Source organism: Ovis aries, chromosome 1 (genome assembly GCF_016772045.2).
Source record: "Ovis aries strain OAR_USU_Benz2616 breed Rambouillet chromosome 1, ARS-UI_Ramb_v3.0, whole genome shotgun sequence".
Lineage (NCBI taxonomy): Eukaryota > Metazoa > Chordata > Mammalia > Artiodactyla > Bovidae > Ovis > Ovis aries.
This window is the reverse complement of record NC_056054.1, coordinates 233,099,040-233,119,562: the sequence shown is the minus strand read 5'-3', so window position 1 is coordinate 233,119,562 and position 20,523 is coordinate 233,099,040. Positions and strand designations below refer to the sequence as shown.

Genomic DNA, 20,523 nt, shown 5'->3' with positions numbered 1-20,523 from the left:
AATACTGGTTTGTTGAGTCATTATCATCCCAAGGCTTGAGAAAAGAAAAAAAGGTAGTTTTAGGTGGAACTACTTTGGAGAAAGGCAGTTTCCAAAGCAAATACATAGTTTCATTAACATAGCTTAAGAAAAATATTTCCATAGGAAAAATGAATTGGTTAGTTCAAGGCAGAGCTAGGTGTTGCCAACACAGAATTAAAAGACGTGTCTTTTAATTTTGTATAGAGAAGGGAAGAAAAACATCTGCCACTTGTAGTTTATTTCTTCCTGCAGCTTGGGGACCTCTGGCCTTCCTACCTGTTACCCTCTCACTAGTAAGGTTTCCATTCCCACTGCTTGATTAAGGATGCTAAAGGGAAAAGTTCTCATTTAGGAAGAACAAAGAAGCCGAGGGGTGGGTGGATGGGGGATGTGTGTGTGTGTGTGTGTATTTGAAGGTGTGGGTGGTCAGAGAAAACTGTGTGTGTGTGTTTTTGAATGCGTGGGTGGTCAGAGAAAACTCTTACCAAGATGGTAATGTCTAAAAATACTGAATTTTAAGTAATGTGTTTCAAACTGTGGGTCAAGCCACTGATTCTGAAACCATTTTGGTGAGTTGAAAATTGTATTTTTTTAAATTGGAGGATAATTGCTTTACAGTGCTCTGTTGGTTTCTGCCATCAACATGAATCAGCCGTGAGTATGCATGTGTTCCCTCCGTCTTTACCTCCCTTCCATGGCACGTCCCCATCCCACCACTCTAGGCTGTCACAGAGCACTAGGTTGAGTTCCTTTTTATACAGCAACTTCCCGCTAGCTATCTGTTTTACATGAGGTAATGTATGTGGCATAGGCAGCACTGTTTGAGAACTCCACAAACAGCAACTTACCCATAGACCACAACTATGAAAGCTGTGATGGGAGAGATGGGGAGAAGTGGGAAGCCATCCATAGTGCGGGGGAGAAACAGTGGGGTCCTGAAGAGGAGAAGTGGTGACTAGAGGGAGCAGACATATATGTACCATCCTGGGCTCCTCATCAAGAGAGAGGCAACCACCAGGGGAGTTTGAACTCCCAGTACTAAAGGTGATCCCATTACTTTACATAGGCTACTGAAACCAGAAGTGAAGTGTTGGTTCCATATCGCCTGAGTGTAGGAAAAGTGAACGGATATTAAAGAAAAAGACAAGAGCAGAAATGGAAAAAAGAAACTAGATGAATCTGGCTGCTTGCTTAAAATGGTGCTTATAGTCTGACTCCAAAGCAATCTGTCCATTGATTGTCAACAGGTTCAAAATCAAGTTTCTACCTTTAGAAAGATAAATGAGGAATACACCCAATGTCTACAACATGCTGATGAGCTTAGCATGTTTGTTAGACTAAAGAACTGTATTTTCGAAATCAAAATACACCCTATCCTGAGTATACCTTCACATGGTGTAGCTGAGAGAAAATGTGCTTTGAGCACATCACTATGCAAACCACTGAGAAGCCTATTTCCATTTACTTTTCACTTCTGGACCAATTTTATAGAATAAGTAACTTACAAAAACTCTAAATTATTTCTCCATGATGCTGTTTCATTCAGCATCAAGATTCCAATCAATGTCCTATTTCTTTTAATATTCATAGGCATAGACCCTTAAAAGAACTTTGACAGATATATATTTGTGTTGTTTGGAATTTTGAATTTATAAGAGCATATATGCCCGGCCCAAGAAAATGACTGAAAATGAACTTAAATCTAGAACAATAACTAAAGTGTTAAACTCTGGACTATTTCTGACCTTCTGAAAAAATCCACAGCTATGGGCCCACTCCAGATTCATGATGATTTGTAAGAAATTGCATACCCATCTCACTCTTCGCAAACCAAGAAATCACTTTAAAACAAGAGTGGAACGAAAGTAAAATATTCATTCCTCTCAATCTCTGGGAAATGACCAACTAAAATAGTATTCTTCAGCTTTTGGTGTCCTTTCTTTTCCTATAAAGGAATCTTAAGCGAGTACATATTTTAAGCGGAATTCCTCTGCTTGTCCAAAAAGAAAGGAAAGAAAAAATGAGAGATCATGTCTGAGAAATAATAGTAGCAAAAATAAAGGATAGCAAATAAAACAGTAAACGTAGGAGATAATTTCCTCAGAAAATAAAAAGAGAAAATTTATTTAATTACAAGATCTACAGATGGATATTGGAGCAATCCCTGCATATCTGCAGGGGATTGATTCCAGGACCCATGCAGATACCTAAGTTCACAGATGTTCAAGTCCCCTGTATAAAATGGCATAGTATTTGCATATAACTTATGCACACCCTCCTGTGTACTTTACTTTTTATGTATCTAATTTTATTTAATTTTTATTTTATATTGGGGTATAGTCAATTTACAATGTTGTATTAGTTTTAGGTGTACAGCATAGAGGTTCAGTTATGCATATATCCATTCATTTTCAGATTCTTTTCCCATATAGGTTATTGCAGAATATTGAGTAAAGTTCCCTGTGCTATACAGTAGATCCTTGTAAGCTATGCTAAGTCACTTCAGTCATGTCCGACTGTGCGACCCATAGACGGCAGCCCAACAGGCTTCCCCGTCCCAGGGATTCTCCAGGCAAGAATACTGGAGTGGGTTGCCATTTCCTTCTCCAATGCATGAAAGTGAAAAGTGAAAGTGAAGTTGCTGAGTAGTGTCCAACTCCTAGAGACGCCATGGACTGCAGCCTACCAGGCTCCTCCATCCATGAGATTTTCCAGGCAAGAGTACTGGAGTGGGTTGCCATAAGCTATATAAGCTATATCATATATCTTTCTCTGTCTGACTTCACTTAGTATGATCATCTCTAGGTCCACACATGTTGATGCAAATGTCATTATTTCCTCCTCCTTTATGGCTGAGTAGTATTCCACTGTATATATGTACACACCTTCTTTATACATTCATCTGTCTTTGGACATTTAGTTTGCTTCCATGTCTTGGCTATTGTAAATAGTGCTACAGTGAGCACTGGGGTGCAGATATCTTTTAGAATTATGGTTTTCTCCAGATAACTGCCCAGGAATGGTATTGTTAAATCATATGGCAATTCTGTTTTTGGTTCTTTAAGGAACCTCTACTGTTTTTCATAGTGGGGTTACCAATTTACATTCCCACCAATGGTGTAGGAGGGTTCCCTTTTCTCCACTCTGTCTCCAGCAGTTATTATTTGTAAATGTTTTGATAATCATCATTCTGACCATTGTGAAGTGATAGTAATATCTCATTGTGGTTTTGATTTGCATTTCTCTATTATTAGTGATGTTGAGCATCTTTTCGTGTGCCTCTTGGCCATCTGTATGTCTTCTTTGGAGAAATGTCTATTTAGATATTCTGCCCATTTTTTTAAACTTTTTATTTTGTATTGGGGAGAAGGCTCTTGAGAGTCCCTTGGACTGCAAGGAGATCCAACCAGTCCATCCTAAAGGAAATCAGTCCTGAATGTTCATTGGAAGGACTGATGCTGAAGCTGAAACTCCAATACTTTGGCCACCTGATGCAAAGAACAGACTCATTGGAAAAGACCCCAATTCTGGGAAAGATTGAAGGTGAGAGGAGAAGGGAACAACAGAGGGTGAGATGGTTGGATGGCATCACCGACGTGATGGACATGGGTTTGAGTAGGCTCTAGGAGTTGGTAATGGACAGGGAAGCCTGGTGTGCTGCAGTCCATGGGGTTGCAGAGAGTCAAGACTGAGGAACTGAACTGAACTGACTGACAGCCAATAAACAATGCTGTGATAGTTTCTGGTGAACAACGAAGGGACTCAGCCATACATATACACATATGCATTCTTCCCCCAAACTCCCCTCCCTTCCAGGCTGCCACATAACACTGAGCAGAGATCCATGTGCTAATCAGTAGGTCCTTGTTGGTTATTCATTTTAAGTATAGCTGTGTGTACATGTCCATCCCAAACTCCCTAACAGTTCCTTCTCCCCATCCTTCCCCCAGCAACCATAAGCTCATTCTTGAAGTTTGTGAGTCTGTTTCTGTTTTGTAAATAAATTCATTTGTATCATTTCTTTTTAGATTCCACATATAAGTGATGTCATGATATTTTCCATTCTTCTACTTATGTCACTCAGTTTGATACTCTCTACGTCCATCCCTACTTCTGCCCATTTTTAATTGGATTTTATTTTTTATATTGAGCTATCTAAGCTATTTGTATATTTTGGAGATTAATGCCTTGTCAACCTCTTCATTTGTAAATATTTTATCCCATTTTTCGTTTGGTCCATTGTTTCCTTTGCTGTGCAAAAGCTTTTAAGCTTAATTAGATCCCATTTGTTTTTGTTTTTATTTTCATTACTGCTAGAGGTAGATACAAAAAGATATTGCTGTGATTTATGTCAGAGTGCTCTGTCTCTATTTTCCTCTCAGAATCTTATAGTATCCAGTCTTACATTTAAAAGTTTAATCCACTTTAAATCATTTCTAGGCTGCTTACAATACCTAACACAACATAAATACAATGCAAATAGTTGTAAATACAATGTAAATCTATGTAAATTGTTACTGGCATGTAGCAAATTCAATTTGAGGAATTTTCTGGAATTGTTTTCCAAATGCTTTGTTTTGCAGTTGATTGTATCCACAGAGCAGAACTTGAGGGCACAAAGGGCCGACTGTACTTGAAAACGCTGCTACAGGTCTTGCGCACAGGGATCTCACCTCTAGCCTTCTGTTCTCTAGGGAATTGCCTCAGCTCTACCAGGTTTGGTTGCTGATGACGAGTTTCCTTAGATATTTCAGAACTCACTGGAATTTCTTTCTTTTCCCAGACATAGTAATAAAAAGCTTTAAGAGGTTCTTATGTTTTATGTCTTAATACAGGGTATAGAGAAATTAACATTTTTAGCTCTGACATCAATACATACCTTGAGAGGGAGGGGCCATGAGTGAGGGCTGTGATGTAAGGTGGGAATGCAACCAAAATGATGAACAGTTAACTCAGTCTTCTTCTCAAATAATTACATCTGCACTTATGTAAGCTGAAGATTTTGTAAACTTAAAGCATATAAGATTCTATGCCTTGTGAAATCTGTATGCTGCCACCTACCTATTCCTACTGTTCACAGATCACTAATCACTTCTTTGAGAATTCCAATCCAGCTTACATTGCTCCAAAGACATCTAGAAAGTTCAAAGTTAGAACATTAACACTGTGCATTCAAGAATCTTGGAAGGGGGAAATAATTACCCATTTATTAGTTGTATGACACATTTATTAGTTGTGTATTTTGATATTTTGTGCTATGACTTAGAGAGATGAGAAGTATATTCATTCATAAAGGGCTTAAATTTGACAGAAAAATTCACATGTATGAAAATATGAGTGAACAAATAATATGTCATTAATACTTCATGTAATTAAAAAGTATGATGTAATATAAGCTCATACAAAGTGCTGATTTTCTGTTGTAGCAATAAACAGAAACATGATTGAGGTTTACCAATATAAGCTGTCATTGATCAGGGTCTCATGTACCAAAGAAGTACATACACACACCCATATATATGATAGGTATGTTTCTAAACTTCTGTGATGACAAAAATTACCTGGGGAATGTATTTCTTAATAGGCCTTCTCTTGACCTACTTAAATGAACTCTCCAGAGCAGAAGTCTGAGAATCTGTCTTTTTAACAAATGATTCCATTGTTTAAATTCAGGCAGGCTTAGCAAACATCGCAGTCTTCACAACAATTCCATGAAAACATTCTTTTATAGTTGAGAAAACTAAGGTTAAGAAGATTAACTAACTCCTCAAAGGACTCCTAAACTAGAAGACAACAATCTGACTTCCAAAACTTTTGTTCTTTTCACTGCACTAAGCTTTCTTTGTTCTCTGAGCAAATGATCAGGTTGGATATGAAAACATAGCATTAAAATAATTATAGAAAAATTCATTTCTACTACTGCTTGAAAATAACATCACAATCTGTTTTAAAGTATTAAAGAATATTGAGCTCTTGAAGTAAGAAAGTCTTTGTTCAAGGTGGAAAGTTAAGATTTGTGGGAATGCTGAAGCTTGTGTGTTTCAGGGGAAAGTTGGACACACATTTGAACAAGAAACGAGATATCCTATAGCTTCAAAACACTAAGGGAAAGGCCCAGCATGTAGGGAGGAAAAATACTCCAGACTAAAGAAAAGAAAGTTGTTCTGACAAAGTACATAGGTTACCTCAATCTTGTTTTCTAACTTTCTAATCTAATATCAGAACTCTGTGGTATAGGGGTATAAAAATGTGAGAAAGCTGACAGGTCATGCAGGAATGGTATCAGCAGAAAGAAGTAGAGAAAAACCCAGTCTCTAGGAAGAAAGCTAAAATATGAGATGATGTCCTTAACCCAAGTGAAAGCAGAGCCCAGTTGTAAAGATGCCTGGAGCCTTCAGAAGGTTGGTGACAGCCCACAGGCTGCTTCACCTAGCAAGTCTTTTAATGGATTTCAGGAAATCCATTGAAATAGCATCTACAGTTTTGTTTGAATGTATGTGTTCTGAGAAAGCTATGGCTTTCATGGGTTTCTCATTAAAGTCTATCATACAGAAAGAGGTCAAGGGAATAGAACAACCATATTTTTAATTAATTCAAACAGTATGAAGAAGGGGGCAAATGCTAGATGGTTTTGAAACCCTTACACACCTCTGTCAGGGAAGTCTAGAGGATTCAGGTCAGCAGTATCCTGGTGAATGTTTAAAAACCTGCTGTCCAGTGGGGGAAAGCCCTGATTTATAGTACTTGTTGATTTCCGTGGCCAATTTAAAGCTGCCAATGAGATGGAGACTAACTTAGAAAATTCCTGAAAATTTAACAATTAGCTTTCACAAGACTACAGGTGCCAGATCCAGTGGTCCTCTGATTCAGGATGAGTTCAATCTTCTCAAGTCATGAGAAAACTAAGATTAGGTCAAGTTGTTCATGAGAATGGTTGAGCCTAATTTTATATACATTTTCTGTTAGCATTTTAAAAATAAAACAGACTGCTTTAAACGACTTTTTAAAAAAGCTTTTTTGAGATGTTTAATCAAGTCGATAAGATAAAAATTACTGAACAAAGCCAAAGCTTTCCCTAACTTTTTTGATAAGAGATTTTCCTTTTCTACAGAAAAATTAGTTGACTAGAAAAGGATGCTGTAGTTAATGAGGAAGAAACTGGGGCACTGATCCCATTCATGAGGGCTCCACATTCATGCTCTAAGCACCTTCCAAACTTCACCCCCACTGCCAAATACCATCAACTTTAGGGGTTAGGTTTTCAACTTAAGAACCTTGAGGGGACACAAATACTCAAACCATACACTTCTGGAGCAGTGGTTTTCAAACTATGGATTTTGGACCAGGACCATCAGCATTACCTGAAAACTTGCTAGAAATGAAGTTACGAAGTTCTCAGCCATTTGTGGCTCCTCTGTTTCGGTATTTTTAATACACGCAGGTATGTGTGTATGTTGGCATAGCCCCTCCTTTCTTCCACAAAAGAGAGCATAGATTGTTTTGTACCTGTTTGGGGTTTTTGTTTCTTCCGGAGATGACATCATATCACTGTATAAGGAACCCCCCTTATTCATTCCTTTTTCTGCTGGAGTGGGTTGCCATTCTCCTGTGTAAGGGATCTTGCTGACCCAGGGATCGAACCCAGGACTCCCACATGGCAGACAGATTCTTTACAATCTGAGCCACCAGAGCAGAGAAGCCCTTTACAGATGCTTAAGTGCCACAATATGTAGATTGACTACAGTTTATTTGGTTGGTCTTCTATTAATAGATAATTTGGCTTTTTCCAGGGTTTTGCTCTAAATAGATTATGCTATAATGAATAGACTTGTGCATATATGGTTTTGTATTTTTACCAGTGTATCTGAGGAAACATCAGTATTCTTAGAGGAGGAATAGCTGGGTCAAAATTTAAATGCGTATGTAATTCTGGTCCTTTGATTGCTAAATACCCCCAAAAGTATTGTATCATTTTGAATTTCTAAAAACAATATACAAGAGTACTTATTTCCCCGTGGCCTTACCAATATATACTGTCAAATATCTTCATATTCCCCATCTGACAGGTGAATAATGCCTCTCCCGTACAGAGTTAATTATAGTTCTGTTATTATGTAAGAGTTTTAAGGGACAAGTTTACATTTACGTTGTGTTTTCTATGAACTATCTCTCTTATTTCTAGCTCATTTTTTTCTGTTTAATTTACCAAATGTTTTCCTATTGCTTATGCATTTTAAGTCATAGTTAGAAACATTTTTCTTACTCTCAGGTGATAAAGAAATTAATCCATATTTTCCTATAGTTCTTATTTGTGCCCAGAATTTTAAATAGGTTTCTGAAGAGATTCTTAGGTTCAAAGTAACAGTTTACAAATGCAAGTTTATAAACTGATGTCAAACATTGCAGTTATTTACATGAGAAACATTTAATAATCTGTCATTTCATGCTTTTCTCAATTCTTCTAAATGATGTCAATCTGAAGTCTTCTGGCCTGCATGATAAAATGTTCTGTTAGTAAAACAAGTAAGATTATTCCTGGAGTAATGTATACTCTTAATGAATAAACATTCAATTATTGAAAACTGTACCTTTCTAAGAGAAGACAACATACACCATTACGATGCATCCCACAATCCAGCCAATTAAGAGAAGAATAGGGACCACAAAGCGAGATAATGTAGCCTCTGCTGAAAAACAAGAGAAATCAGATTAGAATGGTCATGTTGGTATTAAATATTCTGAATCAAGAGGGTAAGAGGAAATCTGATATAATATCAAGGGAAAAAATACACTCTCTAATGACACCCATACATGATTATTATTTTCTTTTCTACAAAGGGTACTTGTGACTCAGCTGGGTATTTGAAAGAGAAGTGTGTGTGTGAAAGTCTGGTGGCTCAGATGGTAAAGAATCTGCCTTCCACACAGGAGAGACAGGTTCAATTCCTGGGTTGGGAAGATCCCCTAGGAAAGGGAAAGGCCACCCACTCCAGTGTTCTGGCCTGGAGAATCCCATGGACAGAGGACTGTGTTCAAACCATATGCCTTCCTTTTACAGTTAGGTGACCTTGGGCAATCCTGAGCTTGAACTTCCCGATTTGTAAAATACAGAGAGTGAAACTCATGATATCCACCTCCAGGAATTGTTCTAAGAATCAAATGACATTGAGTAAGTGCCAAGACTTTGTAAACTCTAACCACCATGTGTGTGTTTGCTGTATACAGAACACATTACTGCATTTGTTCAACAACACAGAGACCAGCTGTTTATATAGAAACATTGGAAAGTGAGCTAATTCCTACTAAATAATCATAAAGTAGGGAAAGGTGTTGAAAACTGTTCTTAGATTTGATAGCTGACTTTATCATAGGAAAAGAAAGCATTACACCTTACGTAATCATGTAATCATTCCTGAACAGAGCACAGAGATTCTACTTTTTCAATTGGTTCAGTATAGCAACCAACACTGATCCAACACACACATAGAAGACAAAAGTATAATAACTCCTCTTGTGTTTCCTACTGTTGTGCCCAAGTCGCGAAATCTCCCAATGACCACCAGGGAGCCAATATCCGATGCAAAAGCAAGAGAGTTTTTATTACTAAGCTCGAGCTGGGGCTCCCACCGTTACCGATGCAGCGGCTATAGGGAGGAGCCCCAGGTTTTGGATTACATTGCTTATATAGGGAGTGTTCATGAAAAAAAAGAATTTCTAGGTAGGGGGACATCTGATTGGTCACTTTCTTTCGAAGGGTTGTGTGTTGGCTTCTGATTGGTCCCTATTACCTAGGTAGACCACAAGTTCCTGAACCTTAAGTCAGGAGATTCTGGTCTGGGGTCCGATTGGCTCATGGGTGGTGGGGTGAGGTCAGGGGATTTCCAAAGGCTCTTTTCCCAGAACCTTACAAAATGGAGGTTTTCTGTTAACAAAATGGAGTAGCTTAGGTTCTTCACCACTTATACCCTTACCTGTAAAAAGGCAACTTATAAAAGTATTTTTTCACTGCATCTCAATCTTATTTCAGGCACCATACAAAATAGTTCAAAACACAGAAAGACATCATATAGAATAATGCCCTGTGTTAAAGGCTCAGATATATTCTTAACTGAAAGCGCAATTAAATTTTATGCAATTAGCTAACAAAGAAAATACATATTCTTAGCAACTGCATTCCTATTACAATTTCTATCACTCTAAAAGTAAAGTTTTTTTGATGCTGTTAAAATCATCAAGAAATGAGACACTTCTAAAATTTGGAGACATAATAGCAAATCTCCTGAAATTAATATGACTTTTAATAGCTTATGTTTCCAAAATTGTTGGCGTGTCTCAACTCTCACAAGTTCAACAGCTTTACTTAACTTCTCCGTCACACTGTGACCTTGAACAAAGCATTAACCACAACAATGTGAAAAAATTTTTCTCTTTACCTGCCATGTGGCATTGCCACATGATGATATGCTCTTTTTACTCTGATTTGGATAAAAGCCTTTTTATGAATTAAGGTACCATTACACTGGAAGTCATAATAATTTTTTTGAACTGTTTCTATATTGATTTAGTATTTTTTCCTGATTTCCCAGAACTTAGAATTAATACCAATATTTTAACTGAGCATTTATATTTTATACAAGCATATTTTAATACAGTTCTAAAATGTACATATATACCACTACTTTTAGCACTTTATAGTATCTCATTATTTATTATTCCTTGAAAAAAAACCATTGATACTCAAAGCATACTTGCATTTGTCTTCTGTTAACATTAGTACTTTAAGTTTTATTATAATCTGTAGCATTGGTTCGAAATAGAAATATATAGGAACATAACATTTGCATATGTCACTTACTAATAAGCACAAAATCTCTTTTTAAATGTGAAGAACAATTTCAAAATGCTTCTCTCCGATCCTGAGTATGCCCAAGCAGGTAGACTTATACATAAAAGAACACTGTGCTCTGGGATAAGACTATCCAGGTTTAAAACTCTGGGATAAGACTATCCAGGTTTAAAACCTGGTGCCCCCACAAGCAAGTTACTAAATTTTGTTATGCCTCAGTTTCCTTATCTGTAAAATGGAAATGGTGATATCTCATGAGATTATTGTCAGGTTTAAAAGCATTAATTTCCATAGACATTTAAAGCTTTCTTGGACACTATATATGTTCAGCCTGTCTTATCAATTATTTTTCTTAGATGTAAAAAACATTTAAAAACCAGAAGAAAAGAAATTCAGATGTGAAGCATCTTAGAAATGACTAAGCCTGTTCTATTTATTTCTGACAGTCAGAAAACAGACACAGAAAGGTAGAGGGATTTCCCCAAATTCACATGGCCATTTAGTCACACATCCAACACAAAATTAAAATATCCTTAATTCTAGCCCAGCACACCACCGTACTTCAAATCCAGTACAACACTGGAGAATAACCTGCTTCTAACTCAATTTTCAAAACAAGCATGAACAAATTAAACTCTTTTGTTTCTTTGAGCGTTTCAAAGTTACTCATTTAATGTATAGATATGGTCCATAAATTGCATATCCAATGCATTTTTGCAGTCACACTAACATAATGTGGTTAATGCTCCTTTAGAAGAGATACCATGCTCTTCAGAATAACAGGGAAACAGGAAATAAACCTGGGAGCCCGGAATGTGTTTTGCCAAGAGAGTTGGATGCCTTAAATCTTACCTTTTTCAGCCATTCTTCCTGTTGTTGGGTGGGCTGGTCAGGGACACGCTTACCTCTTTGTTATTGTTATCCAGTGTCTCTTTGAACTTTAAATAGATACATGGAGAGTGTGGCAGCTGCCTGACTCCTGGCTGCCAACTGTCTGGGTGATGTAAGGCATTGGAAAGCAGAACTCCTCTGTCTTTTTCTTTATCCTATTATTATGGAGGAAACAAAGGACTACAAGATCTTAAGTTAAGCTGAATAATTCTAACTCAGAGATATGCAAATTTTTTTACTCAATGCCTCAGACAACATGAAGGAACTCTTCAGGGAAGTGGATGTACAGAGGAAAGATGACATTGCAATTAGACAAGTCCTATTAAAGAAGAAGGGTGGTATGATGGAGAGAAAGGACTTTGAAGTTGCAGAGACCTGGCTTCAAATTCCAGTTGCTATTTCTGTAATAAATGAAAGTAGCTTAACTGAGCATCAGCTTCTTTAGTTTTAAAATGAAGATACTAATACCTACCCAAGGAAGAAGTGTCAAAAAGATGAAAAAGCTATATGAAATTTAGACAATTCTTTATTACATTATAGAATGCAAAAGGTAAAATAAATGGTGCCCTTTCCTATGAACCAATCTAAAAACAGAAAATTATAATATAAATGTCCTAGAAATGAAAACAATAAAAAAATGTGGTATTACCTAGACTTTTCAGAGAACAGTCATAATCTTGTTTTTATTAGCAATGTATCAAGATGGGACATCCCATTTTTAAAGTCCAACCGGTTTATGTAACATGACCTAGACTATGCTCTAGATTCTTATTGGAGTAACTTTTAGGTCTGGATGGAAAAGTTTTGCAAAATGACCTATAACTGACTTTGAAAAAATCCAGCACAAAACTGAGCTGAGCTCTTCTAAAGACAGACTTATCTGATTTGATCCACCTTCAGAGTTCCAAGAGTAATGTTTCCTGCAAACGACCACATCTTATCACTCATCAAAATCCACCAATGGTTCTCCATCTCCTAGACAATAAAAAGCAGGTTTCTTTTTAGATCCCTAAAAAATCTCACTCCCCTAATTTCCCATTTGCAATGATGCTTCAGCCACACTGAACTTGCTATTGTATGAATCCAGGACACTACCACCCACACAGGCAAGGATAACCTATGAATTTCTACCTACAGATTAGAGTGTGCAGCCAAAAAAATCTGGTAAGTTTACTGCATGTTTAATATCACTTAAGCCAAGCTGTCATCTCTCTCCAATTTAATATTGAAAGAATGACTGGCTTTACCAGATAAGAAGAGAGGTTATGTAACAAAATGCCTGGTAAAGTCAGGAGGTGTTTTCCCAATATTAAATAGCTATATATTGAACAAAACTTAATTGAGGGCAAGATAGATAGAAAAAGAAGAAAAGCACAATGTTAGATCTCATTAAAAGCTGAACATTTTAAACAAATAGGCTCAGATGAACACTCTTAAAAAAAAAAAAAAAGATATTCAAAAGAAACAGTAAAGTACCATCCAAAGAACAAACAAAGATACATATGTATTAGGGTAAAATAATCTGCCTGAAATGGATAAAAATAGAATGTATGAAAGTATATACATTAAAAATAGTTATTTCCATGTCAGATGTCTTAAACTCTTTTCTAATGTGGTATATTAACATTATTGCACAAATTTTGATTCTGAGGGATTACTTTACAACTCATTATTTTCTTTAGTTTTCTATGAGTAAGGGAGTGATAGTCGCTCAGTTGTGTCTGACTCTTTATAACCCCATAGTCTGTAAGCTGCCAGTCTCCTTTGTCCATGGAATTTTCCAAGCAAGAATACTGGAGTGGGTAGCCATTTCCCAGGGGATCTTCCCGACTCAAGGATCGAACATGGGTTTCCTAGGCACTTTTCAATTGCAGGCAGATTCTTTACCATCTGAGCCACCAGGGAAGCCTACTATTAAGAAACATTTCTAAGTATAAAGACAAGTCAACTTATAAAGTATCAGCAGATACATGTTTGACTTCATTTTATAATCTGCAGACAACATATTAGACCCTGGGATTGAACCCAGGTCTCCCACATCGCAGGTGGATTCTTTACCATCTGACCTACCAGGGAAGCTAGTTTTCTGTAGAGAGAGGGAAAAAAAGAAAAACTAATTCAATGAACATGAATTGCCCAGATCTCAGAGAAAGGTTCAATCTAAAATCTCATTTCCTTGGTATCAGTTTTTTTTAAAGTTGTATAATATTTATTCAGGAAAAAATGTTTTATTCATTATTAGACTAGTTTGCTTTAAACTCATAAACCCAAGGGCCTATATTTGACCATTTTCTCATCATCTTCTTAGGGCATATCACTTAGGTATATAGGTACATTTTCTAGTTTTAATTTGCAAGTTTTCTTGAATATTTAGATCTCAGTTCCTTTATTATCAGGTGACATTAGTTTCTTCTAGTGTATTTAAGCTAAAAATTTTTCAAATACTTGGCTCCTTATTCAAAAGAAGGCAGAATTCTTCATTTTTCAAACATTTTTTTATACCCAGAATTATAGATATACTATAGATATTAGTTATTATAGGTCAATATTATAGATCTGCCTATGGACAAATTCCTATAAAGAGACAAACTTCCAAAAGTGACTCAAAAGGAATAGCATATCTGAATAGACTTATAAAAGTAAAGAAGTTGAAGTCATAATAAAATATCCCACAAACCAAAGTCCTAGAATAGATGGCTTCACATGAATACTACCAAACTTGCAGAGTTAATACTAACACTTAAAAACTCTATGCAAGCATAGAAAAGGAAGGAAGACTCCCCAACTCACCCTATGCTGCCAGTGTCATCCTAAAACCAAAACCAAAGATCCTATAAGAACACTACAGACCCAATCTTGCTAATGAAATTAGGTGCAAAAATTCTCAGCAATAAACCAACAAGCCATATCCAGTAGCATAAAAATTATACACCATGATCAAATAGGATTTACTTCAGGAATATGTAGTCAATACAACTTTCAAATACCAGTTAATATTATATGCCACATTAATAGAATAACAAAAACCACATGATCATCTCAGTAGATGCAGAAAAAACATTTGATAAAAATCAAATACTACTTCAAGATAAAAACACTCAATAAATGAATGAGAAATAAATTCTCCTCAACTTCATGAAGGGGATCTATCAATATAAAAATCCCATTGCTGGAGGTGGGATGAACTGGGAGACAGGGCGTGATGTATACACAGTACTATGTATAAAATAGATAACAAATGAGAACTTACTGTATAGCACAGGGAACTCTACTCAATGCTACGTGCTAACCTACATGGAAAGGAAATCCAAAAAGAGCTATATGTACATATATAGTTGATTCATTTTGTTGTATAGCAGAAACTAACACATTTCAAAGTAATTATACTTCAATAAAAAAAAAAGTATATCTTAAAAAAAAACACACCACTACCATCATCCTTAATTGTGAAAGACTAGATGCTCCCCCCTACCCAACATCATAAATTTAACCAAAGATATACAAGGTCTGTAACTGAAGACAAACAAAACATTGCTGAGGAAAATTAAGGAAGATCTAAATAAGTGGATCAAGAGGGAAGAAAGAAAGAAAGTGAAGTCACTCAGTTGTGTCCGACTCTGCAACCCCATGGACTGTAGCCTACCAGGCTCCTCCATCCGTGGAATTTTCCAGGCAAAGAGTACTGGAATGGGTTGCCATTTAAGGGACATGTGTATATCCATGGCTGATCTATGTTGATGTATGGTGAAACCAACACAATGGTGCAATTATCTTTTTCAATTTAAAAGGAGAAAAAAATAAATGGAAAGATTATTCATTATGTTTTCTAATCTATAGATTAAAGCACTTGATAATGTTAAGGATGGCAATACTGCCAGAAGCAACCTACGGATTTAATGTCTCTCTGGGCTTCTCTGGTGGCTCAGTCAGTACAGAATCTGCCTGCAATGTGAGAGGACCTGGGTTGGGAAGATCCCCTGGAGGAGGGCATGGCAACCCACTCTAGTATTATTACCTGGAGAATCCCCATGGACAGAGGAGCCTGGCAGGGCTGCAGTCCATGGGGTCACAAAGAGTCAGACAGGACCAACTGACTAAGCACATATAATGTATTTCTACCAAAATACCAATGACTTATTGCTTTTTTGGTTGTTGTTGTTGCAGAAATGGAAAACCTCACCTCAAAATACATACAGAATTGCAAGGGACCCTAAGTAATCAAAACAATCTTGAAGAGGAAAATAATGTTGGAGAACTCACATTTAACTGATCTCAAAACTTAACTACAAAGTTACAGTCATCAAGAATGTGTGGTACAGGTATAAGGACAGACATGCAGATCAATGGAATAGAACTGAGAGTTCACAAATAAACCCAAGTATTTACAGTTAGTTGATTTTCAGTGGGCTGCCAAGACAAAATATTAGGTAAGGAATAGTCTTTTCAACAAAGGGTACTGGGACAACTAGTTTTAAATATGCAAAAGTATAATACTAGACTCCCTACCTCATAACATATTCAAAAATTAACTCAAAATGCACCAAAGACCAAAATGTTAGATCTAAAACTATAAAATCAGAAGAAAACAGGGATGAAACAGGCAACTATTTCTTGGATATAACACCTAAGTAGAAGCAATCAAAGGGAAAATAGATAAGTTGACCTTCATCCATATTTAGAACTTTTGTACATCACAGAACATCATCAAGAAAGTAATAAAGCCATCTTTGGAATGGAAAAAATATTGCAAATCATACATCTGATAATGCTTTAGTATCTATATTTTTTTAAAAACCTCTTAAATAATTAAGAAAAACCAATTTTTAAATAGGCAAAGAATTTAAAGACATTTATCCAAAGAAGATATACAAGTGCCCAATAAACACATGAAAATATACCTAAAACACTAGTCATTAGGGAAATACAAATCAAGACCATAATGAGCTACCACTTCACCTCCACTAAGATGAGTATAATAAAAAAAAGACAATAACAAGCACTGGCAAAAATGTGGAGAAACCAGAACATGGCGATGCTGGTGGGAATGTAAATGGTACAGTCACCTTGAAAAACAATTTTGCATTTCCTCATGATAGGTATGGAATTAACCTTAAGACCCAGCCATTTCATCCTTACATGTATACTGAAGCGAATTAAAAACAGGCGTTCAAATAAATACTGTACACAAATGTTTATAACAGCATTATCAAATAGTCAAAAAGTAGAAAAAAACTGATAAGTAAGCCAAATATGTTATAGCCATACAATGTGATATTGTGCAGCAATAAAAAGGAGTGAAGGTCTGGTATATGCTGAAACACGTCTGAAACTTGAAAATATTATTATCTTAAATGAAAGATGCCATATTCTATTATATGATTTCATTTTATGAAATATCCAGAACAGGCAAATCTATGGGGACAGAAAGTGGATCAGTGGTTACTTGGCAATGAGGGAGATGAAAATGGGGAGTGATTGCTAAGAGCTATGATGTTTCTTTGAGGAGTGATGACAATATTCTGGAATTAGGTAGTGATGATGGCATTGTCTTAAGAATGCTCAAACTACTGCACAATTGCACTCATCTCACACGCTAGTAAGGTAATGCTCAAAATTCTCCAAGCCAGGCTTCAGCAATACGTGAACTGTGAACTTCCTGATGTTCAAGCTGGTTTTAAAAAAGGCAGAGGAACCAGAGATCAAATTGCCAACATCTACTGGATCACCAAAAAAGGAAGAGAGTTCCAGAAAAACACCTATTTTTGCTTTATTGACTATGCCAAAGCCTTTGACTGTGTGGATCACAATAAACTGTGGGAAATTCTGAAAGAGATGGGAATACCAGACCACCTGACTTGCCTCTTGAGAAACCTCTATGCAGGTCAGGAAGCAACAGTTAGAACTGGACATGGAACAACAGACTGGTTCCAAATAGGGAAAGGAGTACGTTAAGGCTGTGTATAGTCACCCTGCTTATTAAACTTATATGCAGAGTAGATCATGAGAAACGCTAGGCTGGAAGAAGCACAAGCTGGAATCAAGATTGCTGGGAGAAATATAAATAACCTCAGATATGCAGATGATACCACCCTTATGGCAGAAAGTAAAGAGGAACTCAAAAGCCTCTTGATGAAAGTGAAAGTGGAGAGTGAAAAAGTTGGCTTAAAGCTCAACATTCAGAAAATGAAGATCATGGCATCTGGTCCCATCACTTCTTGGGAAATAGATGGGAAACAGTGAAAACAGTGTCAGACTTTATTTTTTGGGGCTCCAAAATCACTGCAGATGGTGACTGCGGCCATGAAATGAAAAGATGCTTACTCCTTGGAAAGAAAGTTATGACCAACCCAGATAGTATATTGAAAAGCAGAGACATTACTTTGTCAACAAGTGTCCATCTAGTCAAGGTTATGGTTTTTCCTGTGGTCACGTATGGATGTGAGAGCTGGACTGTGAAGAAAGCTGAGTGTAGAAGAATTGATGGTTTTGAACTGTGGTGTTGGAGAAGACTCCTGAGAGTCCTGTGGACTGCAAGGAGATCCAACCAGTCCATCCTAAAAGAGATCAGTCTTGGGTGTTCATTGGAGGGACTGATGCTGAAGCTGAAACTCCAATACTTTGGCCACCTCATGCAAACAGTTGACTCATTGGAAAAGACCCTGATGCTGGGAGGGATTGGGGGCAGGAGGAAAAGAGGACAACAAAGGATGAGATGGCTGGATGGCATCACTGACTGGATGGACGTGAGTCTGAGTGAACTCTGGGAGTTGGTGATGGACAGGGAGGCCTGGCGTGCTGTGATTCATGGGGTCACAAATAGGCGGACACGACTGAGTAACTGAACTGATGGTTGTACAACCTTATGGATATACTAAAATCACTGAATTGCATGCTTTGAAAGAGTGAATTTTATGGTATGTGAATCCTATCTTAATTTTTTAAAGTTCAAATTGGTTCTTGAAACAGGAAAGATTTAGAGAAGAACCCCCAGACTTGCAAGGTGGAAATGGGAAAGGGAGACAGAACAGGACCGGGAGAAATGCCAGGCAAAATAGCAACAAGTTGAAATTTTTTTTTTAATTAAAAGATAGTTGCTTTACAGAATTTTGTTGTTTTCTGTCAAAACTCAACATGAATCAGCCATCAATTCAGTTCAGTCGCTCAGTCGTGTCCGACTCTTTGCGACCCCATGAATCATAGCACGCCAGGCCTCCCTGTCCATCACCAACACCTGGAGTTCACTCAGACTCACGTCCATCCAGTCAGTGATGCCATCCAGCCATCTCATCCTCAGTCGTCCCCTTCTCCTGCCCCCAATCCCTCCCAGCATCAGGGTCTTTTCCAATGAGTCAACTCTTCGCATGAGGTGGCCAAAGTACTGGAGTTTCAGCTTCAGCATCATTCCTTCCAAAGAAATCCCAGGGCTGATCTCCTTTAGAATTGACTGGTTGGATATCCTTGCAGTCCACAGGACTCTCGAGAGTCTTCTCCAACACCACAGTTCAAAAGCATCAATTCTTCGGCGCTCAGCTTTCTTTACAGTCCAACTCTCACATCCATACATGACCACTGGAAAAGCCATAGCCTTGACTAGATAGACATTTGTTGGCAAATAATGTCTCTGCTTTTGAATATACTATCTAGGTTGGTCATAACTTTTCTTCCAAGGACCAAGCGTCTTTTCATTTCATGGCTGCAGTCACCATCTGCAGTGATTTTGGAGCCCCAAAAAATAAAGTCTGACACTGTTTCCACTGTTTTCCCATCTATTTCCCTTGAAGTGATGGGACTGGATGCCATGATCTTCGTTTTCTGAATGTTGAGCTTTAAGCCAACTTTTTCACTCTCCACTTTCACTTTCATCAAGAGGCTTTTGAGTTCCTCTTCACTTTCTGCCATAAGGGTGATGTCATCTGCATATCTGATGTTATTGATATTTCACCCAACGAATTTGATTCCAGCTTGTGTTTCTTCCAGCCCAGCATTTCTCATGATCTACTCTGCATATAAGTTTAATAAGCAGGGTGACTATATACAGCCTTGACGTACTCCTTTCCCTATTTGGAACCAGTCTGTTGTTCCATGTCCAGTTCTAACTGTTGCTTCCTGACCTGCATAGAGGTTTCTCAAGAGGCAGGTCAGGTGGTCTGTATTCCCATCTCTTTCAGAATTTCCCACAGTTTATTGTGATCCACACAGTCAAAGGCTTTGGCATAGTCAATAAAGCAAAAATAGGTGTTTTTCTGGAACTCTCTTCCTTTTTCAGTGATCCAGTAGATGTTGGCAATTTGATCTCTGGTTCCTCTGCCCTTTCTAAATCCAGCTTGAGCATCTGGAAGGTCATGGTTCACGTATTGCTGAAGCCTAGCTTGGAGAATTTTGAGCATTACTTTACTAGCGTGTGAGATGAGTGCAATTGTGTGGTAGTTTGAGCATTATTTGGCATTGCCTTTCTTTGGGATTGGAATGAAAACTGACCTTTTCCAGTCTTGTGGCCACTGGTGAGTTTTCCAAATTTGCTAGCATATTGATTGCAGCACTTTCACAGCATCATCTTTCAGGATTTGAAATAGCTCAACTGGAATTCCCTCACCTCTACTAGCTTTGTTCATAGAGATGCTTTCTAAGGCCCACTTGACTTCACATTCCAGGATGTCTGGCTCTAGGTGAGTGATTACACCATCATGATTATCTGGGTCTTGAAGACCTTTTTTGTACAGTTTTTCTGTGTATTCTTGCCACCTCTTCTTAATATCTTCTGCTTC

The 20,523-nt window shown here is 37.4% G+C and overlaps 1 protein-coding gene across 1 annotated transcript; it reads right to left on the bottom strand.

Moving 5' to 3' along the window:
- Window positions 1-5,226: 5,226 nt before the first annotated feature.
- Window positions 5,227-11,784, bottom strand: STRIT1 (small transmembrane regulator of ion transport 1). The gene is made up of 3 exons (XM_027959167.3): window positions 11,720-11,784; window positions 8,610-8,708; window positions 5,227-8,512 (listed from the first exon to the last, which is right to left on the bottom strand). The coding sequence occupies exons 1-2, from the start codon at window positions 11,730-11,732 to the stop codon at window positions 8,614-8,616; spliced, it is 108 nt and encodes a 35-aa protein (XP_027814968.1). The 5' UTR covers window positions 11,733-11,784; the 3' UTR covers window positions 5,227-8,512; window positions 8,610-8,613.
- Window positions 11,785-20,523: the final 8,739 nt, after the last annotated feature.